Genomic DNA, 27555 nt, shown 5'->3' with positions numbered 1-27555 from the left:
GGAAACAACTAAACAGATGTAAGAAAAGATTTCAAAAAGTTGAAAAATACATGTTTAAGGAAAGCTACAAAAGTGTGCAGGATAGAAGAGAAGACAACGAAATATTAAAATGTTGCGATAAATCGAACAGATGTTTAGTGGGAGAAAGGAAACTAAGCTAAAAAAAATTGAGTAAAAAGTCCCTAACTTTATATAGTAAATTTGTAATTGGCTATTCCTTGAAATAGCCACATGGTGTCGTCAAGGTGCAGAAGACTGGAGAAGAATCAAGCACCTTACATTCTCTGGGTGCAACTATTGTAGCATCCGTGCTTCGTAGTTCTCTGTTATTTTACATTATCCTTCAACAATGATGATGCTTATTTTTAATGTGTAGAATAATGCTTTCAAATTCCATTCACATATAATATGGGCGAATATTGCAACACTGGAGCGCTGCGGATTTATGCTACGTGACCCATGTGCTGCTGTAACAGGCCGGGGAGTGGCGCTAATGCGAATGCTCGCCTTGTGCACAGAATTGGCTGAATTAATTGCCTTTTGTGAGAGCATTAGTGCAAAAATCGCCTGGTGGAGAGGAACATTGCGGAGGTTGATATAATAAAATCAAAGAAAAGTGCGTGCGAGGAAGAGAAGTGGGTGTTTTATTTTTTTTTGCCCCAGCGCTGCTGGTTTGCTCGGGAGAAGGCAAGCTTTGGGGAATGACCTCAATCAGCTGTTGATCAGCTGGCACCAGCTCCAGGCTCACAAGGCGGAAGCAGAGTGAATCATGCACAGGCGCACTGGGGTTGTTTTTTCACAAAAACCGTTTTAAGTGAGGTGGTAGGTATGATATCCCCGTCTTTTGTACAGACCAAAAGCTGGGCAACAGCATCTCAGACTGTCCAAATCCAGATGCTCCTTTTTAATACTGCACTGGTCGCGCCTGCAGCTTTTGCAGCCAAAGGCATTGATCAGTGGTGAAGATCCCACTTTTCAGATCTTCATTTTTTGTACATTTTTTTATAGTCACACATATATATATATCTATATAGATATATAACCATGGTGCTGGGAAAGGTGAAGAGTTTTACAATAAGCTATGACTGTCCTAACGATAACAATATCCCCGTCTATGCCAGCGGAGATTCAGTCTCTGGACGGGTGATTATAGAAGTTACTGGTGAAATCAGGGTGAGATCTCTTACAATCCATGCGAGAGGACAGGCGAAAGTGCGCTGGACGGAATCGAGAAATGCTGGTTCTAATACTGCCTACACTCAGAACTACACTGAAGAAGTGGAGTATTTCAACCACAAAGACCTATTAATCGGACACGAGAGAGGTAAGCTTGGAATTGTAATAAATACGCTTAAAATATGATCTGGAAGTTTGCATTGTTCAAAGTCTTTGTGCAGATTACTGTAACCCTGCTGTAAAATGTGAATACAAGGCAGATCGTTTGAACATATGTTAGAATAGTGCATTTTTAATAGATTATTAAGATATGCGGTAAACAAAAAAAAAAATCCATCCGACATAACTTCACAGATGTAAAAGTTCGGTATCCTGTGGCTTACCTTTCACTGCCAATTTGTTTGCCAATGAGTGGTGAGATGTTACACAGGGTGGATAGCCAATGTTCTAAAACAAATTTTCCTGTCAATACCTCGCCGGTTTTGTTACTGCACCCATTCATAGGGGTTTAACCCCTTTATATTTCTGTGATCCTGTCCGTCATTCTGTAATATAATGTGATCCAAAGGCAAAAGATCACATTATCTTTTGAATTATTGCGACGCAAACTTCACCCACCCAAGCTTTTTTAAAAAAAAAAATCGGTGCTTGGATCTAGAGACCAACAACTCTGTAAATTACAATAGAAATTAAATGCCTGAATGTCTCTTCAGAATTGCAGTAATTTTATATAATGCCTTGCTGCAATGGCTTCCAGACCATTGAATTTAACACTGCTTAATTTACAGTCGAAAGATGTTTTCGAGAACTGGTTCTTTTAGTTTTTTTAAAAAAAACAATAAAATTACTAATTTGATGCAAAGGTTCTATTTTATCTAAATACGCCATGTAGAGGAGCTTACAGTAACATTTATTATCATTCGACACTATCACTTAGATGAGGTGCTATGACATCAAAATGGATTTTATATTGTGGATTTATACAATGACAGATCCTGTCCTAATAATATTGCAATGACAAATTATGTATTAAACTATTGCAAATCTATTGTACGTTCAGTAATATTTTAAAAAAGGTTAGTTGTTTTCTAAGTTTCCACCCTTTGTTCAAAGCGGTTCAATCCTGTTTGGGACAAGCATTGGGGGGGGGGAGGAGGGGGACTGAGTCTTCTCTCCGTTCATTGGTTTACACCGTCAGATGGTGAGGATGACTTAATGCTATTTTGCAGAAAAACAGTTTGCAACAGCTGCTTTGCACCTTCATTATATATGTATATTGCCTCTGAAAATGTGTATTTTCCTCGAAATGATTCTTTTCAACACCCATGTATGGGTGTAGTTCTGATGCTGTCCAACAATAATCAATTTGCAAAGCTTCGACTATAAAATTGCGTAATTTGAATCGAATTCCGTAGATATTTTAGGAATATATCAAGACGTTGCATGTATAATTAAAATGTACATTTTTGGGTACAGCTTGAACTCCCATTGGGGTTCAATTATTGGGCAAGAACACAACTGTGATTATTTGCCCTAGACCAGCTGAGTGAAAAGGCAGATAGATTCATTTTATTTCTAATCTCTAAAGCAATTATTGGGCATTTGTGTAAATTCCAAATCTGTAGCCTACATCGTCGAATGTTTGCATTCACGATAGTACATTTTCCACCTTTTACAATGAAGTTTCATATCCTGTGTCTTGCCCAAGTTTCTGTCGTTCAGCTTAGCTTTGTTGCAGTTGCCCCTCCCCGGCTTGCCGATTGGTACTGCTGTTTGTTAGACTGTTGCTAAGGCGCTGTTAACTTTTCATTGGTCAGTAGAGCTATCTATCATCTCGTTTCCTCTGCTCCGGTTATCTACATTACAAATAAAAATTCTTGAGCTCAAAGCTTTTAAAAAAAAACGGTATAGCAGTGAAACATGGGTTTAGTAAACAAGGGACGTGGCAGAAATGCAACATTTGCAAAAATTGTAATATTGATACTTCCTGAAAGTAACTGCAACGCTGAATACACTGAATGACCAGTATCAATTGTATGGGTTCTGTAATTTGTGGAAGTTTGAAAATTATGGGCTCAAAACACTTTGATTTAAATGCCATGATTGTCTTTTTCCTTTTCTGTGAATATGCATTGAGGAGCTATGTGCAGTTGCAGCTCATAGAGCTGTCTGCTCTGAATGCTGTGACTCTAGCTCCTCCCTCTCATTACTCTAGCTCCAGCCTCTCCCTCAGCAGGTTAGGCTGTGCTCTGGGCTGATGAATACCATGTGGTTGCGGCTGCGCTGGGCTGTTCGCTCCGGTTCAGGCCGGCTCTCTCCGCTGCCTGCCTGCTGCTGCTGATTGACAGCTCGCTACTTGTTTACCGCTTCACTGCAAAGCCTAGCGTGCTGAGCTGGCAGAAAAGGGAGAGGAAGAAAGGTATTGAATCCCGAGCAGGATCTTGCAGGAAAACAAAGTTACACAAAAAAGGGGGTTTTAAATGATGCAACATCTTATTTTTTTTAATTAAACGTTCTTAAATATTTCTGTTTTTAACCATCTGCAAGAAATAGGAATTGCTCTTCATATTGCACCATCATGTTGGCAATGCACGTTTCTGATTTGATTTAACAGCTTTTTAAAAGAAAATTGACAATTCTGATTAAAACTATGCATTTTAATCTCCAGTGTAAAGAGGGATCCCAATTCCAACAGACAGGTGCAGGGTTGGAAAGGCTTGTCAGTAAATGGAAACCAGCATCAGGTTGTTGCAGAATTTGCTGATTTTCTTTTAATCATGGTGCTTGTCAGGAGACGTATAACTTAATATGGAAAGGTATCGAGGTAGTTTGAACATGGTCACGTCATTGCGGAGAATAAGGAAGGTCAAATTGTTTATCATTAAAATCCCCAAAGGCTCAACTGTGGCTATGCTAGGGTGGAGCTACTCGGACCTTGTGGCTCCTGATAGGACCACTTCAAACAACGCTGGTGATCGCCTAGTGACTCTAAACAATCAGCCTTACTGTACCTTCCCCATTTCCTGGAGGGGTAAAAGGTTCATTGCTATCAGTTGCTGGGAATCAAGAGGAGGAAATTGTTAACTGCACTACTCCAGCCTATTTATAGACACCAAGTTTTCGTTTAGCAATTTCCTGCTTGAAGATCAAGTACTCTATCGTTAAAAGAATTAGATTTGTAAAATCCTCCTCTACATTCACTGCATTTCTACTAACAAACAAAGGTTATATAATAGACTGCATTAATCAAATGCCAACCTGTATTATTTCAGCACTTGCATGAAAAAAATGTGAAATAATGTCTTTGTAGGAAAGAAAACCCACCAGCCAAGGATGGCCCATATGTTACTCCAGCCCCACTCCATTGTGGTTGACTGTAACTGCTCTCTGGAGTGCTTTAGCATGCCACTCAGTGTAGCAAACTGTTACCACTAGTTCATGAAGAAGGCAAATGGCAAATTTGCCAGCAACGTCACATTCTAAGAATGAATTTTAAAATTTGGAGGATACAGCTGTTTATACAGTTGATTAAAACACAATATAATCTAAATTAGAGCAGAACTTGTTCATGTTTTTATCACATATTATTGATGTCTAATTATGCTAATTTTCCTAAACTGTACCAGATACATTTATTGCATTAATTACCTTGCATGTTAAAGTTGTCTAGAATTTACTTTTCTGATAGAAGTGTTATATTCCTCTAAGTTGTGTCTGTCAAAAACACTAAGGGATGTTGATGTGTTACAAAGTAAATGGTTTTACTTTGGATACTGATTCATCTTATCAATTAGTAGGCAATGGCTCTGGTCATGTGCATAACTCTTAAAATAATTGGTTTTCTGCTTCAAATTAATTATTTTTTCCAGATGATGATGATTCTGAAGAAGACCTCACCACTATACCTTCAGGCAGACATGAATACCCATTCAGCTTTGAGCTTCCACAGATGTAAGATTTGCACTTATCTTAATTATTGCTGCCTCCTTGTGATGTGCTCCTTGGAGTAAATTGCAAAACAAGTGAATATGAATTTGTATGTAATTGTAGATTTGTATCATAAAACTGCTTGTTTAAGGTTCCCCTCATCACAGAATTGTTACAGTGTAGAAGGAAGCCATTCGGCCCATCGTGTCTGCACCAGCTCTCCGAAAGAGCAATTCACTTAGTGCCATTCCCTACCTTCGCCCCGTAATCCTACACATTGTTCCCTTTCATATAACCGTCTAATTGCTTGTACAAAGCCTTTTCACCTGGATGAGGTTCTGATAAAGAAGGCTGTTCAGCCCATTTAATCTTGCCCTTCAGAATAACAGCCTTAACTAAGGTCTTCCCATCAGAATCTTTTCTTAAATGTGTCTAATGTTCTGGCCTCCCCCAATTTTCCCTGTGACCCATTTCAGATGATAATCACCCACTGTAGAAATACATAGCACAGAAACAGGCCATTTGGCCCAACTGGTCCATGCCGGTGTTTATGCTCCATGAGCCTCCTCCTAGCCCACTTCATTTACCCTGCCAGTGTAACCTTCTATTCCTTTCTCCCTCATGTATTGATCTAGCTTCCCTTAAATGCATCCATGCTATTTGCCTTAACTATTCCTTGTAGTAGTGAGTTCCACATTCTAACCACTCTGTAAGTAAATAAGTTTCTTCTGAATTCCCTTTCGGATTTATTAGTAATTATCTTTGTATGCGTTATATAATTATCAGTGTATTTTTATTTATTTAGTTTTGGTCTCCAGCCACAAATGGAAACACCTTCCCGACCTCTCTCCTATCAAAATCTTTCATAATCTTAATGATCTCAATCAGTTCCACCCTCAGACTTCTCTTACTACAGTGACATAGCTGAAAGTCTTCACAAGGGACATGTAGTATGATGAAAGAGGGGATCTGAGATATTATACTTGTAATCAAAATTATTTCAATCAGCAAAACTGCCTATGAATTTTGAAAGAGCTTCTTCAGTAACTCTTGATAGATGCATTGTTCCGATTGTTCCTATGAAGTTGATTTTGGCGTTGCAAATTAGTACTGTATTGCCTTATGGTCCTTTTTTTCCTGACAGACCATTAGCTACCTCCTTTGAAGGCAAATATGGCAGTGTGCGCTATTGGGTGAAAGCTGAACTGCACAGGCCGTGGATGCTGGTAATGAAAGTGAAGAAAGAATTTACAGTCTTTGAACACATTGACATTAACACTCCATTGTTGCTGGTAAGTGCTAGAAAACTTTGCAAACTCACCAATGTAAAATTCTATAAACTTCTCCAGACATGGACATATTTAACTCAATTTTTAAAAGATGCAAGACGTTAATATAGGATTCCGAATAATTGAAACCAAGTGGTTACAATAAAACAAAATAATTATTCTTCCCTAGATCCCTTGCAAGCTGTAGTATAGGTAATTATTGTACAAGACTTGCATTATTCTGCTTAAATTGAAAGGCAAGTTCATAACTAATTATCAGTCATTTCCCGTCAAAGATTATGAACATATTTTACTGCAATAGAGTGGTAGAAATTCTTTCAGAAGATTAAACTGTTTCTCCAGACATCAACACTTATGAAACAGACACATTTATCAAGTTTTAAAAAAAAATGCTGCATGGTCTTCAGAATTTGTAAATCCCATCTACACCACACTAAGCAGATTTTAATTTACCTCCAATCTTGATTAATCTGAAGTGAAAATAATGCCAATAATTAAACTTTTTCACGTTGAATTTGGCTCTTAGATTTTTAAAATAAATTTGATTGAAAAAAATTGCATTTATATCAATTACTTAAATGAATATTTTTATTGAGAATGGGTAGACTGAAACAGCAACAAGTTGCACATGTGGAAAAATCGTAGCATTTTGGTTCCTCCCATAGTTGTTCAAGCAGACTGCATTTCCATAACTCAGGCTATAAATGTCTCGGAAGTTGCAGCAAAGCATCTAAGCTCATAAATGTACGACAATTCCAGCATTGGGGGGATGGGCGGGGGTTATCAGAGCTATGCTCTATCCAGTCATTAACTGACACGTACTTGCATTTCTAGCAGTACATCACTGCGTAATGACCAGGCGCAGAAATCTTTACCCAGACTAATGCATATACTTAATTGAATTTTAATTAAAGTTCACAATTGCCTCACAGTCTCCTAGACCCTGATACTGATGATTATTTTTAGAAATATTGATGGCAGTGGGGAGTATTTTTGTGAACAACGCTCAAAATATGAGCTTGTAAACTGTTCAGAACAAGCTAAAACATTTCTGACCAATAATGTTTCAGTGCTACTAATTTTAACTTATCCATTCAAGGTGGTGGGATACTCTGCACTAGCTAGGAGGCTGACATTAAGCACTCTTGTGCACTATGCAAATTGATAACATGCCTGTAGTAAAATTCTCTGCACAAATCATTAATACCTTACACTTAAAAGTGTGTAGCAGAGATTTTCAGGTATTTTGCTATTAATATAGCTCCATATGTCATCCTGAGAGACTGTCTATTCTGAAGGGGAGCAGGGGTATTTACTGTGCTTTCTGTTCTTTTTGCAGTCACCACAGGCAGGCACAAAAGAGAAAACTCTTTGTTGCTGGTTCTGTTCCTCAGGCCCAATATCCCTAAGTGCCAAAATCGAACGGAAGGGCTACACACCAGGTAAAAATCTGGAGCGCTGAAAACTAAATAAATTCTTAGTCTATGCTAAATTAACTGATTTCAGCCGGGCGGCAGTATTGATGCTACAACTGACTTCAGTGTATGGACTAAGACAAGAAAATTTAGACAGGCTTCACATTCCCAGTTGCTATCCAATCATCCCTACTTCCAACTACCCTTACTGCAAAGTGCAGATGTACATATTTCTGTTGAGGAGAGGATCAAGCTTGGCTGTCACCAAAAAGCCTTTCTCAAATTTATCAAACAGCCTGCCAGCATTTATTGGCCAGTCTGGTGCTGGCGAGGACAATGTACATGTTTAGTTCAAGTACCGGAGGGTTACTAGTGGTAATGGGACCAGACCTTGGAATGAGGCATCACTTTCAGGAAAGGGTCAAAGAAGGTTTGCACAGGGAAGACTCTTTTCAACAATAATCTTCAAATTTAGTAGATTAATTTTCTAAATTCTTTAAGTGCCTCTTTTCATATTTTGGCTTTTAATTACAATAAACTAAATTAAATATGTTTCTTTAAATCAAGCCACCTAGTAATGTTTTAACTGAAAGGAACAAAATGGCTCCTGATTTCCAGTGTTAATGCTGAGGCCATTGCCACTCACATTGTCATTTTCATAGATGTGCCTTTGCATGTTAAAGCACAAATACTATCCAATACCAAATATTTTGATAAACAGATTGATGCATTAGATGTTATTTAAACTGAACTTTAAATTATTACCTTAGATGAAGCTGAATGCTTACGCCAGATATAGTTCGCAATAACATTTACATTTATGTGTGTTTTTCTTGCACAGGTGAATCAATTCACATATTTGCAGAAATTGAGAATTGTTCTTCCCGTATGGTAGTGCCAAAGGCAGCCATTTACCAAACACAGACTTTCTATGCCAAAGGGAAAATGAAGGAAGTTAAACACCTTGTAGCCAACTTGCGAGGAGAATCACTGTCATCTGGAAAAACAGAAAGTTGGAATGGAAAACTACTGAAAATTCCACCAGTGTCACCCTCGATTGTAGACTGCAGTATAATCCGTGTGGAATACTCACTGACGGTAGGTGGTTTCTTGAATTACATTTTTGTGTGCTGACATTGCAAAATGAGGACGTTCAAAAACATTTCATTGGTAACACCAGTCCTTCAAAGGAGGTGGTTTACTGTACTGCCATCATTTTCTTGCCTTAATTTTTCTTCACCTTTTTATTTCTTCTCTTTGCCCATCCCCAAGTCTAGCTCACTATCGTCTTTGGTTAGGATGTTTAGTTTGTAGCAACATCTGAAATAGGTGGGGATCCTTTTCCAGCCAGTTTCCCTCCTCCTAAAAAAAAAAAATTTGATCATGGCTGAGAAACTGGCTGTCAAGGAAAGCCCTAAATAACTGCATGGGAAATTTTCATGGTCTTGATATTTTTCCTAACCCTTTTTTAGGTTTCCTGCTGTAAGCTTGAAGAATGCAAAATTCCCTTTTCCCCAGGTAACGTTTGTGAATGCAGGTGTTTGTAAGATGAACAAAAAAAATTGAATAAGATGTCTTTTTTTAATGTTTGTATATATTTCTTTCCCATTTAAAAAATTATTTTCTCCCTTCTCTAGATCACCACGCACTACATCCCGGCCAAGAGGGCGTGAAGGTGACCTGCTCCCAGGCCAATGCCGCTCTGTAACCGGCTGCCAGGAGGTGCGCGGGGTGACTTGCCCTGTTTTTAAAACTGTTGAAACATTTTTTTATTATTCTTATGGGGAGACAGTTAGCTTCCACTTATCCCTCCTCCACTGGCCCGGTTGAGATTGGTAACACGTTGTCTTGGGAATAGTGTCATTTTATATTTTAGAAGAATTGTCCTTTCTCTAGGAACCTGCTAGTTTAAAGTTCTGCTGCATATTTCTTTTTTTTCTTGGTGGTAGATTAGCTTAACTGTGACCATTCTAGGGTATGTTACTGTGATGTGTAACAAGGTTTAAGAAACTAACATCAATTCATGTCCTTCTGCAAAAATGTGTGAGCTTGAGAATAACTGATTTCCTGTGGGGAACTTAGTAGCAACTGCGTCATTAAAAACCACATCACCTGTTGCTGTGTAGTCAAATCAGTTTCCTTTCTGTAGAACACTGGAGCAATTCAGTGAAGGCGATCATCTGAATTTGAAAATAGCCCTGTAGTAAAAGTTCGGAAATTGTGTATCAATTTCTTTTCCCTCCTAGTTGGCGGACTTCAGCTCATGCAACGTTTTTCAGCTCCCTGATGGGTGAGGCATTTATGTAAAGCAATGCTCTCACTTTAAAAAAATTTGTTTCAATTTTGTACTTGTATTTCAAAGAGATCGCACAAGAGACTAGAAGGAAAAGTAGTATTAAATCAGTACACATCAGTTACAGATTTGATTGTCTAACCTGTGCTGAGCTAAGCTGACCTCAGCCAACATGGTAATTGGGGTGGCTCAGTCCACCTGGCTGAAGGATAGGGAAAAAACAAATCGGGGTTGCACTTCCAGATCACTGTTCAGTAACCTCTACTGCACTGCACTATAGGAAAGATGTGATTGCATGAGAGAGGGGACAGAGGAGATTTACAAGGAAGTTGTCTGGACTGGAGAATTTTAGTTATGAGGAAAGATTGGATAGGTTGGGGTTGTTTTCATTGCAACATAGGAGGCTGAGGGGAGACCTAATTGAAATGTATAAAATTATGAAGGGTCTAGATAGAGTGGGTAAGAAGGTCCCATTGCCCATATTGAGGGGTCCCTAACCAGGGGGCATAGATTTAGGGTGAGTGGTAGAGGTTTAGAGGGGATTCTATGGGAAATATTTCACCCAGAGGGTGGTGGGGATCTGGAATGCGCTGGCTGAAAGGGTGGTCGAGGCAGAAACCCTCATAACATTTAAAAGTACTTGGATATGTACTTTAAGTGCCGTAACTGCAAGGCTACGGGCCAAGGGCTGGAACGCAGGATTAGGCTGGATGACTACTTTTTGGCCAGTGTAAACACGATGGGCTGAATGGGCTCCTTCTGTGCTCTAAATTTCTATGATTCAATGTGAACAGCAGTTGAGAACAGAATCAGGCTTGGCTGTGATGCCCGTTGTAGTTGAATAGCCTGCAACTGATTACTAGCTAGGATCCTAAATGAAGAATGATTACTTGGATGAGATATTGACGGGCTGATAGTGGCACCCGTAGACTATTAGACAACAAGAGTCACTGCCTTCGATGGAAGGAGGGGAAGAAAATTGAGGGGGGAAATCTTTACTTGCATGCCATTAACGAATGGGACAGAAATACAATACATATAGTATAATCCTTCAAAAAGCCTGCAAGATGGATGAGGTACAATTGAATAATGACTTTTTTGAGGGATGAAGCCTAACTCGTTTGCAAATAATTAACCAGTACATTTCTGAATACAAGTTTTGCAGTTTAACTTTGTCTTTTCACTAACACAGCACTCAGAAGTAAATTGCAGTGCCTTCTGCCAAAGCTCAATGGGTTAATGCAAACCATGGTATGTTATTGAGTTGTACAAACTGAGAAGCTCACATGTTTTGATTCCAGCTCCGATGAGTTGGTGATACCAGCCCAGACATTGGTGAAGGCACTGGCTTTGGTTCCAGGATTTAGGAATGGTAGTTTATTTTTAAAATATACAGAAGAAACAAAACTGATCAGGTTTTCTACTCCAGATTGCTATCCAAGAACCATGCTGGAAGTGCATGTGTGTGGATATATATTGGAAACTGGATTAGTTGGACCCCAATAATGGAATAGCTCACTGATCTTCATTATCCAGGTGTTCATGTGAAAAATAGTCACTTGGGTGAGGTACCAGAAGGCTGTACTGCTACCGTTGGAACCTTACTCCAGCATAAGTTACCACCTTCTGAAGAGGAGGGTAAGGGGAGAAAATTGTAGAGGGGTGATAAAACAAGTGTCAATGATTAAAACTTTCAACTCTTTGTTTTTATTTAGGTCTATGTGGATATCCCTGGAGCAATGAATTTAACCCTGAATTTACCACTAGTTATTGGTACAATTCCCTTGCATCCCTTCGGCAGCCGAACATCCAGCGTTAGCAGTCAGTGCAGCGTGAATTTGAACTGGTTAAGCCTTGCACTGCCTGAAAGACCTGAAGGTAAGAACGAGCTCTGGCAACATAAGAACACATGAATTAGAAGCAGGAGTAGGTCAGTCGGCTCCTCGAGTCTGCTCCGCCATTCAATAAGTTCATGGCTAATCTGATTGTAACCTCAACTCCACATTCCCCCTACCCCAATAATAGCCTTTCACCCCTTGCTTATCAAGAATCTAACTACCTCTGTCTTAAAAATATTCAAAGATTCTGCTTCCACCGCCTTTTGAGGAAGAGCGTTCCAAAGACTCATGACCCTCTGAGAGAAAAAATTTCTCCTCATCTCTGTCTTAAATGGGCGACCCCTTATATTTAAACAGTGACCCCTAGTTCTCGCTTCTCCAACAAGGGGAAACATCCTTTCCACATCCACCCTGTCTAGACCCCTCAGACAGGGGTCCTTTTATATACTTCAATCAAGTCATCTCTTACTCTTTTAAACTGCAGCGGATACAAGCCTAGCCTGTCTAACCTTTCCTCATAAGACAACCTGCCCATTCCAGGTATTAGTCTGGTAAACCTTCTCCGAACTGCTTCCAATGCATTTATATCCTTCCTTAAATAAGGAAACCAATACTGTAGACAGTACTCCAGATGTGGTCTCACCAATGCCCTGTATCGCTGAAGCAGAACCCCCCTACTTTTGTATTCAATTCCCTTCGCAATAAATAACGTTCTGTTAGATTTCCTAATTACGTGCTGTTCCTGCATACTAACCTTTTGTGATTCATTCACTAGGACATTCAGATCCCTCTGCATCTCAGCTCTGCATTCTCTCACCATTTAGATAATATGCTTTTTTATTCTTCCTGCCAAATTGGACAATTTCACTTTTTCCCCACAGATTACTCCATTTTCTAGATCTTTGCCCACTCACTTAACCTATCTATACCCCTTTGTAGCCTCCTTATGTCCTCTTCACAACTTACTTTCCTACCAATCTTTGTGTCATCAGCAAATTTAGCAACCATACCTTTATCCAAGTCATTTATATAGATTGTAAAAAGTTGACACCCCAACACTAATCCCTGTAGCACACCACTCATTACATCTTGCCAAGCGGAAAATGACCCATTTATGCCTACTCTCTGTTTCCAGTTAGTTAGCCAATCTTCTATCCATGCCAATATGTTATCTGCGACACCATGAGCTTTTATTTTCTGCAATAACTGTTGATGTGGCACCTTATCAAATGCCTTCTAGAAATATATGTGCAATACATCCACTGGTTCCCCTTTATCCACAGCACATGTAACTCCCTCAAAGAACTCCAATAAATTGGTTAAATATGATTTCCCTTTCACAAAACCGTGTTGACTCTGCCTGATTGCCTTGAACTTTTCTAAATGCCCTGCTATAACGTCTTTAATAATAGCTTCTAACATTTTCCCTAAGACAGATGTTAAGCTAACTGGCCTGTAGTTTCCTGATTTCTGTCTCCCTCCCTTTTTGAATAAAGGAGCTACGTTTGCTATTTTCCAATCTAACGGAACCCTCCCCGAATCTAGGGAATTTTAGAAAATTAAAACTACGCATCAACTATCTCACTAGCCACTTCTTGTAACACCCTAGGATGAAGTCCATCAGGACCCGGAAGACTTGTCAGCCCGCTTCTCCAACAATTTCTTCAGTACCACTTTCCTGGTGATTGTAATATTCTTGAGTTCCTTCCTGACTTACAGCTAATGCTGGGATGTTACTTGTATCCTCAATAGTGAAGACCGATGCAAAATATCTGTTCAATTCATCTGCCATCTCCTTATTATCCCTTATTAATTCCCCAGACTCACTTTCTATAGGACGAACGGTCACTTTAACTTTTCTTTTTTAAATATCTATAGAAACTCTTACTATCTGCCTTTATATTTCTAGCTAGCTTTCTCTCGTACTCTAATTTTACCTTCCTTATCAATCTTTTAGTCAATGTTTGCAGTTTTTTATATTCTGTCGGATCTTCTGACCTGCCTCCCATTTTTGCGCAATTATATGCTTTTTCTTTAAGTTCAATACTATCTTTAACTGTTTTAGTTAACCACGGATGGCAGGTCCCATCCTTGGAATTTTTCTTTCTGTGAATTCTGAAATATCCCCTTAAATGTCTGCCACTGCATCTCTGTTGACCTATCCCTTAACCCAATTTGCCAGTTCACTTTAGCTAGCTCTGCTTTCATGCCCTCATAATTGTCCTTTATTTAAGTTTAAAATACTAGTCTTGGACCCACTCTTCTCTCCTTCAAACTGAATGTAAAATTCAAGCATATTATGATCGCTGCTACCTAGGGGCGCCTTAACTATGAGGTTATTAATTAATCTTCATTGCACAATACCAGGTTTAGTAAAGCCTGCTCTCTGGTTGGCTCCAGAACGTATTGTTCCAAGAAATTATCCCAAAAACATTCTAGGCTACATCTCCCCATCTGATTTGTCCAGTCTATTTGTAGATTAAAACCCCCCATAAGTATCGCTGTATCTTTCTGACAAGCTGCCATTATTTCTTCCTTTTATACTTGATCCAACAGTGTAGTTAATGTTAGGTGGCCTGTACACCATTCCCACAAGTGACTTCTTGCCTTTATGATTTCTCATATCTACCCAAACTGCTTCTACATCCTGGTTTCCTGAACTTCGGTCATCCCTCTCTATTGCGCTAATACTATCATTAATTAACAAAGCTACCCGTCCAGCTTTTCCTAGCTTCCTGTCCTTCCTAAGTGCCATGTACCCTTCAATATTCAGGTCCCAATCTGTCATCCTGCAGTCATGTCTATCCGATGGCATGACTAATGGCCATCAGATTGATATACCTATTTATTTCTATTTGCGCTCTCAGTTCATTTGTTTCGAATGCTACGTGCATTCAGTTACAGAGCCTTTAGTTTTGTCCTTTTTTATTTTTTTTTAAACCTCTAGTCTTATCTCTTTATTTACGCTTAGCTTTGTACGCTCTGTCACTTCCTGTCACAGTCTGTTTATCATTTCCCATATTAATACCTTTCTCTTTTGCTTGTCTCTACTCCTTGATTTAGCATATCTTCCCAAATTTGATCCCATGCCCCCACTATTCAGTTTAAAACCCTCTCTAGTTCCTTAGTTATACGACTTGCTAGGACACCGGCCCCAGCACAGTTCAGGTGTAGACCGTCCCAACGGTACAGCCGCCACTTTCCCCTGTACTGGTGCCAGTGCCCCACGAACCGGAACGTACTTCTACCACACCAGTCTTTGAACCACGCATTAATTTCTCTACTATTATTTGCCCTATGCCAATTTTCACGTGGCTCCCGTAATAATCCAGAGATTATTACCTTTGAGGTTCTGCTTCTTAAATTGGTGCCTAGTTCCTCATACTGACTATGCAGAACCTCTTTCCTTGTCCTGCCTATGTTGGCGCCTACAAGGACCACGACGACTGGATCCTCCCCCTGTAAGTTCCTCTCCAGCCCTGAGCAGATGGCCCGAACCCTGGCTCGGGCAGGCAACACCACCGTCTGGACTCTCGCTCTTTGCTGCCGAGAACAGTGTCAATCCCCCTAACTATATTATCCCTTACTGCCGCTACATTCCTCTTTACTCCCGCCACTTGAATGGCTTCCTGTATCGAGTTATACAGCACAGAAACAGGCCCTTTGGCCCATCATGTCTGTGCTGGTCATCAAGCACCTAACTATTCTTGTCCCATCTTCCAGCACTTGGTCCATAGCTTTGTATGCTATGGTGTTTCAAGTGCTCATCTAAATACTTCTTAAATGTTGTGAGGGTTCCTGCCTCTACCACCACTTCAGGCAGTGTGTTCCAGATTCCAACCACCCACTGGGTGAAAAAATGTTTTCTCAACTCCCCTCTAAACCTCTTGCCCCTTACCTTAAATCTATGCCCCCTGGTTATTGACCCCTCTGCTAAGGGAAAAAGTCTCTTCCTATGAATGCCCCTCATAATTTTGTATACCTCAATCAGGTCCCCCCTCATCCTTCTCTGTTCTAAGGAAAACAAAGCTAGCCTTTTCAGGCTGTCTTCATAGCTGAAATGCTCCAGCCCAGGCAACATCCTGGTGAATCTCCTCTGCACCCTCTCCAGTGCAATCACATCCTTCCTATAGTGTGGTGCCCAGAACTGTACACAGTACTCCAGCTGTGGCCTAACTAGCTCCATCATAACCTCCCTGCTGTTCTATTCTATGCCTCGGCTAATAAAGGCAAGTATCCCATATGCCTTCCTAACCACCTTATCTACCTGTGCTGCTGCCTTCAGTGATCTATGGACAAGTACACCAAGGTCCCTCTGACCTTCTGTACTTCCTAGGGTCCTACCATCCATTGTATATTCCCTTGCCTTGTTAGTCCTCCCAAAATGCATCACCTCATACTTCTCAGGATTAAATTCCATTTGCCACAGCTTCGCCCATCTTACCAGCCCATCTATATCGTCCTGTGATCTTAGGCTTTCCTCCTCACTATTTACGACACCACCAATTTTCGTGTCATCTGCGAACTTACTTATCATACCTCCTATATTCATGTCTAAATCCTTAATGTACACTACAAACAGCAAGGGTCCCAGCACCAATCCCTGTAGTACACCACTGGTCACAGCCTTTCACTCACAAAAACAACCCTCGACCATTATCCTCTGCCTCCTGCCACTCAGCCAATTTTGGATCCAATTTGCCAAATTGCCCTGGATCCCATGGGCTCTTACCTTCTTAACCAATCTCCCATGCTGGACCTTATCAAAAGCCTTACTGAAGTCCATGTAGACTACGTCAACTGCCTTACCCTCATCTACACATCTAGTCACCTCCTCAAAAAATTCAATGAAGTTAGTTAGACACGATCTCCCCCTGCCAAAGCCGTGCTGACTATCCCTGATTAATCCCTGCCTCTCCAAGTGGAGATTAATCCTGTCCCTCAGAATTTTTTCCAATAGCTTCCCAACCACTGATGTTAGACTCACTGGCCTGTAATTACCTGGTCTATCCCTGCTACCCTTCTTGAATAAATGGTGCCATGGTCAGGTTGCGCATCCACCCTGTCGCCCCCACTCTCATCCAAACAAGTTGAAAGAACCTCAAACCTGTTGGACAATCGCAAAGGCTGAGGCTTCTGCACTCCTGTCCTCTGGGTCCCCTTACCTGCCTCAGCTGCAGCCACACTCTCCTGTCCCTGACCACTGACCAAATCAGAAGAACCTATCCTAAGGTGCGTGACCGCCTCCTGGTACAAAGTGTCCAGGTAACTTTCCCCCTCCCTGATGTGTCGCAGTGTCTGTAGCTCGGACTCCAGTTCAATTACTCTGACCCGAAGCTCTTCGAGCTGCAAACACTTACTGCAGACGTGTTTGCCCTGGATCACACTGGCATCCAGGAGCTCCCACATACTGCAGCCGTGACATATCACCAAACCTGCCATCCTTAATTTGTTTTAATTACCTACTTAACTATTTTATTCAATTATCATATTTTCCTTTTTTTATATGTAAGATTTAAGATAGTTATTGAAAAGGACAAAGATGGACTGGAAATAAAAGTACTGAATTGGGGGAGGGCCAATTTTCAATATGATAAAACAGGATCTGGCCGAATTGGACTGGGAGCAGCTACTTGTAGGAAAGTCTACATCAGATCAGTGGGAGTCATTCAAATAGGAAATAGTGAGAGTTCAGGGCCAACATGTTCCTGTAAAGGTGAAGGGTAAGACCAACATGTCCAGGGAACCCTGGATGTCGAGGGATATAGAGGATTGGATTTAGGAAAAAAAAGGAGGTTTCTGGCAGATTTAGAGGACTGAAAGCAGCGGAGGCCCTCGAGGAGTATAGAAAGTGTAGGGGGGTACTTAAAAAAGAGGGGGCATGAAAAAACACTGGCAGGCAAGATAAAGGAAAATCCCAAGGCGTTTTATAATTATATTAAGGGCAAGAGGATAACCATTAGGGACCAAAGTGGCAATCTGTGTGGAGCCGGAGGACGTAGGTGAGGTTTTAAATGATTACTTTCCATCTGTGTTCACTATGGAGAAGGACGATGTAGGTGTAGAGATCAGGGAGGGGGATTGTGATATACTTGAACAAATTAGCATTGAAAGGGAGGAGGTATTAGCGGATTTAGCGAGCTTAAAAGTGGATAAATCCCCAGGCCCAGATGAGATGTATCCTAGGCTGTTATGTGAGGCAAGTGAGGAGATTGCAGGGGCTCTGAAACAAATTTTCAAATTCTCTCTGGCCACAGGAGAGGTATCAAAGGACTGGAGGACAGCGAATGTGGTACCATTATTCAAGAAGGGTAGTAGGGATAAACCAGGTAATTACAGGCCAGTGAGTCTAATATCAGTGGTAGGGAAACTATTGGAAAAAATTCTGAGGGACAGGATTAATCTCGACTTAGAGAGGCAGTGATTAATCAGGGATAGTCAGCGTGGCTTTGTCTGGGGGAGGTCGTGTCTAACAAATTTGATTGAATTTTTTGAGGAGGTGACTAGATGTGTAGATGAGGGTAAAGCAGTTGATGTAGTCTACATGGACTTCAGTAAGGTTTTTGATAAGGTCCCGCATGGGAGATTGATTAAGAAGGTAAGAGCCCATGGGATCCAGGGTAATTTGGCAAATTGAATCCAAAATTGGCTTAGTGGTAGGAGGCAGAGGGTGATGGTCGAGGGTTGTTTTTACGATTAGAAGCCTGTGACCAGTGGTGTACCACAGGGATCAGGCTGGCACCCTTGCTGTTTGTAGTGTACATTAATGATTTAGACGTGAATATAGGAAGCATGATCAGTAAGTTCTCAGAAGACACCAAAATGGTGGTGTCATAAATAGTGAGACAGGCTGGTTTTACCTTACTGATGATGTGTTGGTGCAATAGTAAGGAGGAAAGCCTTAGATTACAGGACGATGTAGATGGGCTGGTAAGATGGGCAGAGCAGTGGCAAATGGAATTTAATCCTGAGAAGTGTGAGGTGATACGTTTTGGGAGGACTACCAAGGCAAGGGAATATGCAGTAGATGGTAGGACCCTAGGACGTACAGAAGGAGAGGGACCTTGGTGTACTTGTCCATAGATCACTGAAGGCAGCAGCGCAGGTAGATAAGGTGGTTAGGAAGGCATATGGGATACTTGTCTTTAATAGCCGAGGCATAGAATATAAGAGCAGGGAGGTTATGATGGAGCTGTATAAAACGCTAGTTCGGCCACAGCTGGAGTACTGTGTACAGTTCTGGTCACCACGCTATAGGAAGAATGTGATTGCACTGGAGAGGGTGCAGAGGAGATTCACCAGGATATTGCCTGCGCTGGAGTATTTCAGTTATGAAGAGTGATTGGATAGGCTAGGGTTGTTTTCCTTAGAACAGAGAAGGCTGAGGGGGGACCTGATTGAGGTATACAAAGTTATGAGGGACATAGATAGGGTAGATAGGAAGAAACATTTTCCCTTAGCAGAGGTGTCAATAACCAGGGGGCATAGATTTAAGATAAGGGGCAGGAGGTTTAAAGGCTATTTGAGGAAAACATTTTCACCCAGAGAGTGGTTGGAATCTGGAACACACTGCCTGAAGTGAAGGTAGAGGCAGGAACCCTCACAACATTTAAGAAGTATTTAGATGGGCACTTGAAACTCCATAGCATACAAGGCTGCAGGCCAACTACTAGATAATGGGATGAGAATAAATAGGTGCTTGATGTCCGGCATGGATACGATGGGCCTTAGGGCCTGTTTCTGTGCTGTATAACTCTATGACTGTATGTATTTTATTAACCTCCCTGCTCGTTCCTTTACTATTTTAAACATTAGGATTAGAATAGACCTTAACCACCTCCCAATACTCACCAAACAGGGAGCTTTTTCTCCAACCAATCACCTGTCTGCAATCACACACTTGATTTTCTTGAATGAGCTCGTTCCATTGAACCGAGGATCCGATAGGATAGAGGATAGCCTCTCCCCGCACTCTGCGTTCTTTTCAGTGAAGCCTCTCCCCGCACTCTGCGTTCTTTTCAGTGAAGCCTCTCCCCGCACTCTGCGTTCTTTTCAGTGAAGCCTCTCCCCGCACTCTGCGTTCTTTTCAGTGAAGCCTCTCCCCGCACTCTGCGTTCTTTTCAGTGAAGCCTCTCCCCGCACTCTGCGTTCTTTTCAGTGAAGCCTCTCCCCGCACTCTGCGTTCTTTTCAGTGAAGCCTCTCCCCGCACTCTGCGTTCTTTTCAGTGAAGCCTCTCCCCGCACTCTGCGTTCTTTTCAGTGAAGCCTCTCCCCGCACTCTGCGTTCTTTTCAGTGAAGCCTCTCCCCGCACTCTGCGTTCTTTTCAGTGAAGCCTCTCCCCGCACTCTGCGTTCTTTTCAATGAAGCCTCTCCCCGCGCTCTGCGTTCTTTTCAGCGAAGCCTCTCCCCGCACTCTGCGTTCTTTTCAGTGAAGCCTCTCTCCGCACTCTGCGTTCTTTTCAGCGAAGCCTCTCCCCGCACTCTGCGTTCTTTTCAGCGAAGCCTCGCCCCGCACTCTGCGCTCTTTTCAGCGAATCCTCTCCCTGCACTCTGCGCTCTATTCAGTGAAGCCTCGCCCCGCGCTCTGCGCTCTTTTCAGTGAAGCCTCGCCCCGCGCTCTGCGCTCTTTTCAGTGAAGCCTCTCCCCACGCTCTGCGCTCTTTTCAGTGAAGCCTCTCCCCACGCTCTGTCCCAATGGTATAGCCACCACTTTTCCCAATACTGGTGCCAGTGCCCCACGAATCGAAACCCACTTCTACCACACCAGTTTTTGAGCCATGCATTAATTTCTCTAATCTTATTTGCCCTACTCCAATTTTCATGTGGTTCAGATAATCCAAGATTAATACCTTTGAGGTTTTGCTTCTTAATTTGGTTTCTGGCTCCTCGCACTGACTATGCAGAACCTCTTTCCTTGTCCTGCCTATGTCATTGCTACCTACATGGACCACGACAACTGGATCCTCCCCCTTCCACTGTAACTTCCTCTCCAGCCCTGAGCAGATGTCCCAAATTCTGGTACCGGGCAGGCAATACAGCCGTCTGGACTTTCGCTCTTTGCTGCAGAGAACCCTGTCAATCCCCCTCCCTATACAGTCCCCTACTACCTACTACATTTTTGCTCCCCCCCCACTTGAATGTCTTCCTGTACAATAGTGCCATGGTCAGTCTGCTCATCCACACGACAGCCCTCACTCTTGTCCATACAAGCTGCAAGAATCTCAAACTTGTTGCTCAACTGCAAGGGCTGAGGTTCCTCCACTCCCATCTTCTTGATCCCCTTACCTGCCTGACTCGCAGTCACACCTTCTGTCCCTGACCACTGACCAAAACTGACGGCCCTATCCTAAGGGGTGTGACTGCCTTCTGGAACAAAGTGTTCAGGTAACTTTCCCCCGCCCTGATGCATCGCAGTGTCTGTACTCGGCCTCCAGCTCAATGACTCTGAGCCGAAGCTCCTCAAGTCACAGACACTACCGATGTGGTTGCCATGGATTGCCGTGGCATCCAGGAACTCACACATACTGCACCCACATCCTGCCATCTTTATTGTGTTAATTTAATTACATTTGTTTTCTCTTAATTTATAGTTTCCCCCTCCTTACTGAACTCCTTCACTTACCAAAGTCCCTTCTTCACACTCTGCCCTCCAGCAGCGCTCAGTGCAGACAAGCAGCACTGAGAGTCCTTTGTAATCTCTTATATGGCAGCTCCCCTTTGGCTAATCGGATAGAATGACCATCCAGTGTAGCAATTAGCTGGGTAAACTAGAAGGTCCAAGGTTGGATTACTGACCAGTGCTGAGTTAGCTAATCTCAATTGCAGTAATATTTATTGCACTATAATTACCGGACCAGGGGCATATTTAAAAATAAATCAGCCGGGGTTACTGCTTCTGAATGCTATCCGATTGCATCTGTTGGAAAACATGAACATGTGAATGTTTGTTTGGATTGGATGCAACAGGGATGACCTTTAATGGATTAATAGCTTCCTGACACCTACAGTCTGCTTCATCATGTAAAGAGTCACCACTTGAGCAATGTACCAGAGAGCAACCAATGTCTGGAACCGTATACCAGCAAGAGTCAATACCTTAAGGGGAGGAGGAGTGAAAAACAGAACAAGATCATAAATAAATGCAGCAGTGATGTATGTTTTAATAAGTTCCTGTTGGATAAAGTAGGAACATAGTATTGTGTATAATGTTGCCATTGCCGTTGATTGAACTAACTACAATTCATTTTAAATAACGACCCACGGCTGTGTTTTCATTTTAGCTCCGCCCAGCTATGCAGAAATTGTTTCCGAGCATCAGCGACGAAGTAACTTAGCTACCACGGCAGTACGGGATGAATTAGAAAGAGTGTTTGAGGGACCATTGTTCGCCTACATCCAGGAATTTAGGTACCAGCCTCCACCGGTGTATTCAGAGGTAAGAGTCTTTTAGATTATTTGATAGAATCGAAATATGGAGACCTCCTTATTAATTGGAATTTAAGTATGCAGAATCTGTATCAGTAAAAATCTTATTTAAGACACATGAAATTAGGGTAGATTTTCCTTATTCTCGAGCTGCGCCTACACACAACCAGGCATGATGCATTAGAAATGCCTCCAAAAGGCATTCCCTGTGCAAGCTTGTCACTTGAAACCTGGTGCCTGAGTTTCCTGTAAGGATGCTCAACTAACCATTTGAAGACTGCACCATTGTCGCACTGGTGGACTACAACTCGCGAATGCACCAGTAGCAGTTTGCATGTCCATTGATCGACAGCAAGTCTAAGAATGTGATTGGTTGTGCTTCTCCTTTATGCAGTACTGTATTGGAGAGGTGGGGTTATGCTTTCTAAAAGGAAGTCACAGGAGAGATTAATGAGTAATTATTAAATTCTACTTTTCAATGGATTTATCTGATGATCACTCTCTTGTGTTGGGAAACTGCAAACATCCTTTCAGATGTGGGACAGATTTCACTACAACAAAATCAAGAACACCAAGGCACAGAATCTCTTGAATTCTCATGCTAAAAAAGACCATAAGAATGTCATAATGCCAGTTTTAAATGCAAAAGATCAAAAAAATTTGTTAAGTGACTTGCACCCGTTTTTACACTATACCTAAATGTAAAATCATGCAGCACAAAGGGAGCCCATTCCGCTCTTCATGTCTGTGCTGGCTCCTTGCAAGAGTTAACTAACTACTCCCACTCCTCTGTTCTTTCCCATAGCCCAGCAAATTTTCCTTTTTTAAAGTAGGTTTCCTTTTGGAATTGGATCACCTTCCAACATGCATTCCAGATCATCATTACATGCTGCGTAAAATTATTTCTCCCCATCTTACCTCTGGCTTTTTCGCCAATTATTTTAAATTTTGTTCTCTGACTAATGGCCCTCCTACCTGTCAAAATTTCTTTCTATCTACTCTACCAAGCCCTCCTAATTCTAAATACCTTCATTAAATCTCCTCTTAACATTCTCTGCTCTAAGGAGAACAACCCCAGCACAGTCTCTCCAGATAACAAACTCTTCATTCCTTGTACCATTCTATTAAATCTCCACCATGCCCTCTCCAAGACCCTGAGATCTTTTCTAAAATGTGATGCCCAAAATTGGACACAGTACTCCCTGTCGATGTTCTAACCAGTGATTTTATAAAGTTTTGGTATAACGTCCTTGCTTTTGTTGTCTATGGCTCTGATATTTATGGGGAGGGTGGGGGGGAGGCTAAAAGCAGCCGAAAAACTCAGCATGGCTGGGGGCGAGGACCTCGAACGGAGTTTATAACTCCGTTTCCTGCTTCACCTTAGCCAAACTGGCAGCCTGACCAGCAGGCAGGAGGGAACACCAGCGGCACAAGATGGTCCCTGGCATTGAGGAGGTCGGAGACACCCACAATCTAAAGATCAAGGGGCAGGTCGTAGCTTCTTTGCGAGTCTGGCTGAGCCTTCCTGGCCCACAAGGAGTGCTGAAAGAGGCAGTGACCTTGGGGAGGGGGCAGCTCCCACCTGCATTTCACTGCTCAATTTCCCAACCCTTGGGAAGTCTGTTCAGCAACTGTAAATTTTAAATTGAACTTCCAATTGTACTGTGGGAGTCCAAATCTTAATTAAGTCCCATCTCTCCACAGAGAAACATTTGGATGCTCTGCTATCCGCCGGCATAGAGAAGGCAACGTGGCGGTGTCAAGTTGCGCATTTTTCACTCTTTAAACAGGGATGGATGTCAATATTGAGGCTTATGCCTCTATTTATAAAGCCAAAGATCTTATGTTTTTTTATTTTAACAGCCTTATCAACTTGTCCTGCCATGTTCAAAGATTTGTGTATATTATCACCCAAATTCCTGCACCCCCTTTCAATATTGTACCATTTAGTTTATATTGCTTCTCCTTTCTTTTCCTTCCAAAATACATCACTTCACTCTTCTCTGCCATTTCATCTGCCTTATGTTGGCCCATTTCACCAGTCTGTCTGTCATCCTGAATTCAGCTTCTATCCTCATTTATTACATTGCCAAACTTTGTGTCATCTGCAAACTTTTGAAATTATGCCCTTTATACCAAAGTCCAGGTCATTAATTTCCTCAATCTTTTGCACCAATTCAGTGAAATGTCTGTTGAAACTGGTTGCTGCTCATTAACAAAGCTCTGTCTCCCATATTCGGAATGGGGATACATAAATTACTTAATATTTTAAATGCAGCAGGATCCAAATACATATTTTTTGTTTTGAGGTTTTTTCTATATTTGTCCATTGAGACCTACACTGGATCTTTGGATGCATTTGTACATCCGAATAAGTATTAAAAATGTAAAAAGCATTTGCCATTGCATTTTCCTAAAGATGTGCCCCTCATGTGCAGAAAGGATGGCTTGATGGCCTCAAACATCAAAGAATTTTGGAGTATGTTCCACTTTCTGTGGGATCTGATTGTTTATGCTGCTTTTTACTTGTTTTATGGCTGTTTTTAAGTTCTACCATATGCTAATAACGTTCTGAAATTTTGGCAATGGCAAATTTTGATATAAATTTTGGTTATGTGTTTGAGGAAATTCTGGGCCTAGAATTTTTAGGAACAGAAAAGAGCCATTAGTCTCCACTATTAGACTATCCTTTTATCATAAACCAATCCCACTCATCTACCTTGACATTAAAACGTTTTTTTTAGTTATTCCTGGTTTTCTTGCTCCTCTGCTGACCTGCTGATTCATAGCTGGCATCAGCTGGTTGAGATATAGAGCAGAGGTCAGACCTGATCTGTAAGCTCAGTATTACATTTATAGTTTTAAAAAAAAGTGGTCACCAAGTAATTACTAGCATGTTTGCAGAGTCCTTTGTTGCATGTACTTACTATTTTGTTGCACTGTTTCAGACTTTTGTGCACTGGGAATCTAACTGTACATCATTTGTTTATCATTTAAATTCATTTTTATTTTGCAGGTTGACCCTAATCCAGATCAGGCAAATCAGAACCGAGAAATAAGCCCATGTTGTTCCTCCCGCTGATGGGTTTTATGTGGCTATCGAGCCCATTCTTTCATGATGGTTTTAAAATGCATCACTACACTGTTAAGGACAGAAGACTCGTGCAAAGAGAAAAATTGGTGTTGTTTTATAACAGTGGACAGACAGAGACAACTTGTGCTAATGAAACCGAAAATCTGTGGTCCAGAGAGAAAGCTGCTGAAGATGCCGGAAGAAATCGTAACTTTTTCGTGTGGCACATACAAGAAGCAGCTGAAGTGGACAGTGGCCATAGTATGTCATAACATTCACACCATTCTACTGGGGTTCTCAACCTTAATGGAAATTTGCACATGTTACTCAGTGCTTGTGTTGCGCTTCATATACCATTCAGTCTTGATGATGGCTGTTTGGTTTTTTATTTTTGGTTGTGGTGAATTGCAGGCCGCAGACTTCAAATTATTGATTTTTGTCTGGGGCCTGCACAGTTCAAAGATCAAGTCAGCAGTGTACAAAACTGACAATGCACTGATATTATGTAGCCTGGACTGTACCTGCTTTGCACGTGCTCAGTATTGTCTTCTCAGACTGGCCTTGCAACACCAACCTACTTGTGGCTTCTTTTAAAACATCAAATGCCTTCAAGCCAATATTTGTTGCTGTTTGTTCTTTTGCAGCCTATTGTAATAGAATAGCAACTTATCAAAAACCTGGAATAAGGCTACAGCGAAGATTCTAGGTTAATTTTCTATTGTTGGGAGACTATGTATTTCGTTGTTGTTCCTATCTGTTGCATTTCTACTATATACAGAGTAGCTTTGTGTTTCAGACTGCCTAAAACACTCAAATCTCAGGTGAATTTGTCACTTGCCAAACTTGTTTTTTTTTGTTTTGATTAAATTGCACTGTTTAAAAATGAGGGACACTTGCAAAATTTGGATAGACTCTGAATTTCTTTTTCTCCCCCCCCCCCCATAACCATGACCACATTTGGCCAGAATATTTGCTTGCACAATGAAGCATTACTTTTTCCCCTTCCATATTTTGTTACCTTGTTGCCAGTGAATTGGGCCAAGATTTGGTTAACCTATTTCCACAAAAAAAATCAGTAATTCTCGATACTCTAAAAGTCTGAAGAACTTAAACACTTTGTTTAGTACTGGATGCTATGTGTTTCACCAAGGTTGAAACTTTTAGAACAGTAATGGGCATTTCTGTTGCAAAATAAAGTCAAACTCTTCCAATTCGATCAGTCGTCGGATTGAGTACAAGTGGTCTTATTCCACGAGTGGCCTTTTTGTAAAGAATACAAATTCAACTGAAGTATGCTATTCTGTATTGACACAAGTGCAGCACAAACATGGAATAGATATGTGGAAGGGTTTGACTAGTTATTCCACTGTGTATTTTTCTGTTACGTTTTGGAGGGAGGGCATTTGGGTTAACAGCATTTTGTGAGTGCCCCTGATTTACAAATGTTTTGTGGGGTCATTGGCATAATAGGGCATTTGATGTTTCCATTTGGGCAACCCTCATTTCTTTTCAAAACTAGGGATCAACAATTGCTTATGAAACCTGATTCCATACAAGAAAAATTACAAAAAATAAAAAAGGGATCGATCAATAATATTCTGCACCCTTCATTGCCCAAAGATAGCTGGTCATTACTCATGATGCTCAGTTTTTCTTTGCTTTTCAGATCTTGAGTGCAGTTATTTGAATGGAGTTCTCAATACTTCAGGTATAGATGTGTTTGCTGAAACCGAATTGGTGTGAGAATGTTTTTAAATATATTTCTTAGATATTGATCGATCCCTAGTGTAAGAAAAAAAGGACTTTGTAGTCCAGTATTCAATTTAGTTTCCTGATTTTAAAAATTAGGAATAAATATTTTAAAAATCCAAAATATTCTAGAAACCAAGTGCAATATTTAATGTTTTTTGTAAGGTTTTTTCCTTGACTGTGTACAGACTTTTTTTTAGTTTGGTGCTGTAATTATCTTTGTAGATTTTGTTAAGGAGACAAAGTTCCAGGTCCTGTATGGTTTAATTTTTGTTTAGCTGTTCATGTAAAATAAAAATGTTTTGCTATTGAATGTTTGCACTTTGTATTTTACTTTTCCTGCCTTTCTTAATGCATACACAATAATGT

The 27555-nt window shown here is 41.1% G+C and overlaps 1 protein-coding gene across 3 annotated transcripts; it reads left to right on the top strand.

Annotated features, from left to right (window-relative positions):
• Window positions 1-723: 723 nt before the first annotated feature.
• Window positions 724-27499, top strand: LOC137369078 (arrestin domain-containing protein 3-like). Of its 3 annotated transcripts, none has more exons than XM_068029670.1 (8): window positions 724-1324; window positions 5046-5127; window positions 6248-6395; window positions 7732-7834; window positions 8649-8905; window positions 9280-9325; window positions 9445-9529; window positions 11816-11905. In XM_068029670.1, the coding sequence occupies exons 1-7, from the start codon at window positions 1045-1047 to the stop codon at window positions 9513-9515; spliced, it is 987 nt and encodes a 328-aa protein (XP_067885771.1). In that variant the 5' UTR covers window positions 724-1044; the 3' UTR covers window positions 9516-9529; window positions 11816-11905. The 3 variants fall into 3 exon arrangements, with proteins under 3 accessions (XP_067885771.1, XP_067885770.1, XP_067885772.1); XM_068029669.1 differs by lacking the exons at window positions 9280-9325; window positions 9445-9529 and adding exons at window positions 22220-22374; window positions 25381-27499 and having other exon boundaries at window positions 749-1324; window positions 11816-11978; XM_068029671.1 differs by lacking the exons at window positions 724-1324; window positions 5046-5127; window positions 7732-7834; window positions 9280-9325; window positions 9445-9529 and adding exons at window positions 22220-22374; window positions 25381-27499 and having other exon boundaries at window positions 6308-6395; window positions 11816-11978.
• The last annotated feature ends 56 nt before the right edge of the window (window positions 27500-27555 follow it).

Source organism: Heterodontus francisci, chromosome 4 (genome assembly GCF_036365525.1).
Source record: "Heterodontus francisci isolate sHetFra1 chromosome 4, sHetFra1.hap1, whole genome shotgun sequence".
NCBI lineage: Eukaryota > Metazoa > Chordata > Chondrichthyes > Heterodontiformes > Heterodontidae > Heterodontus > Heterodontus francisci.
Note: the sequence above shows the minus strand (reverse complement) of the source record. Positions and strands in the feature narration are given on the sequence as shown.

Coding starts and splice junctions, on each gene's coding strand:
- LOC137369078 (XM_068029669.1), top strand. CDS start 1,045: ATGGTGCTGGGAAAGGTGAAGAGTTTTACAATAAGCTATGACTGTCCT. Junction 5,128..6,247: donor AGCTTTGAGCTTCCACAGAT/GTAAGATTTGCA, acceptor TTTTCCTGACAG/ACCATTAGCTACCTCCTTTG. Junction 11,979..22,219: donor ACTGCCTGAAAGACCTGAAG/GTAAGAACGAGC, acceptor TTTTCATTTTAG/CTCCGCCCAGCTATGCAGAA.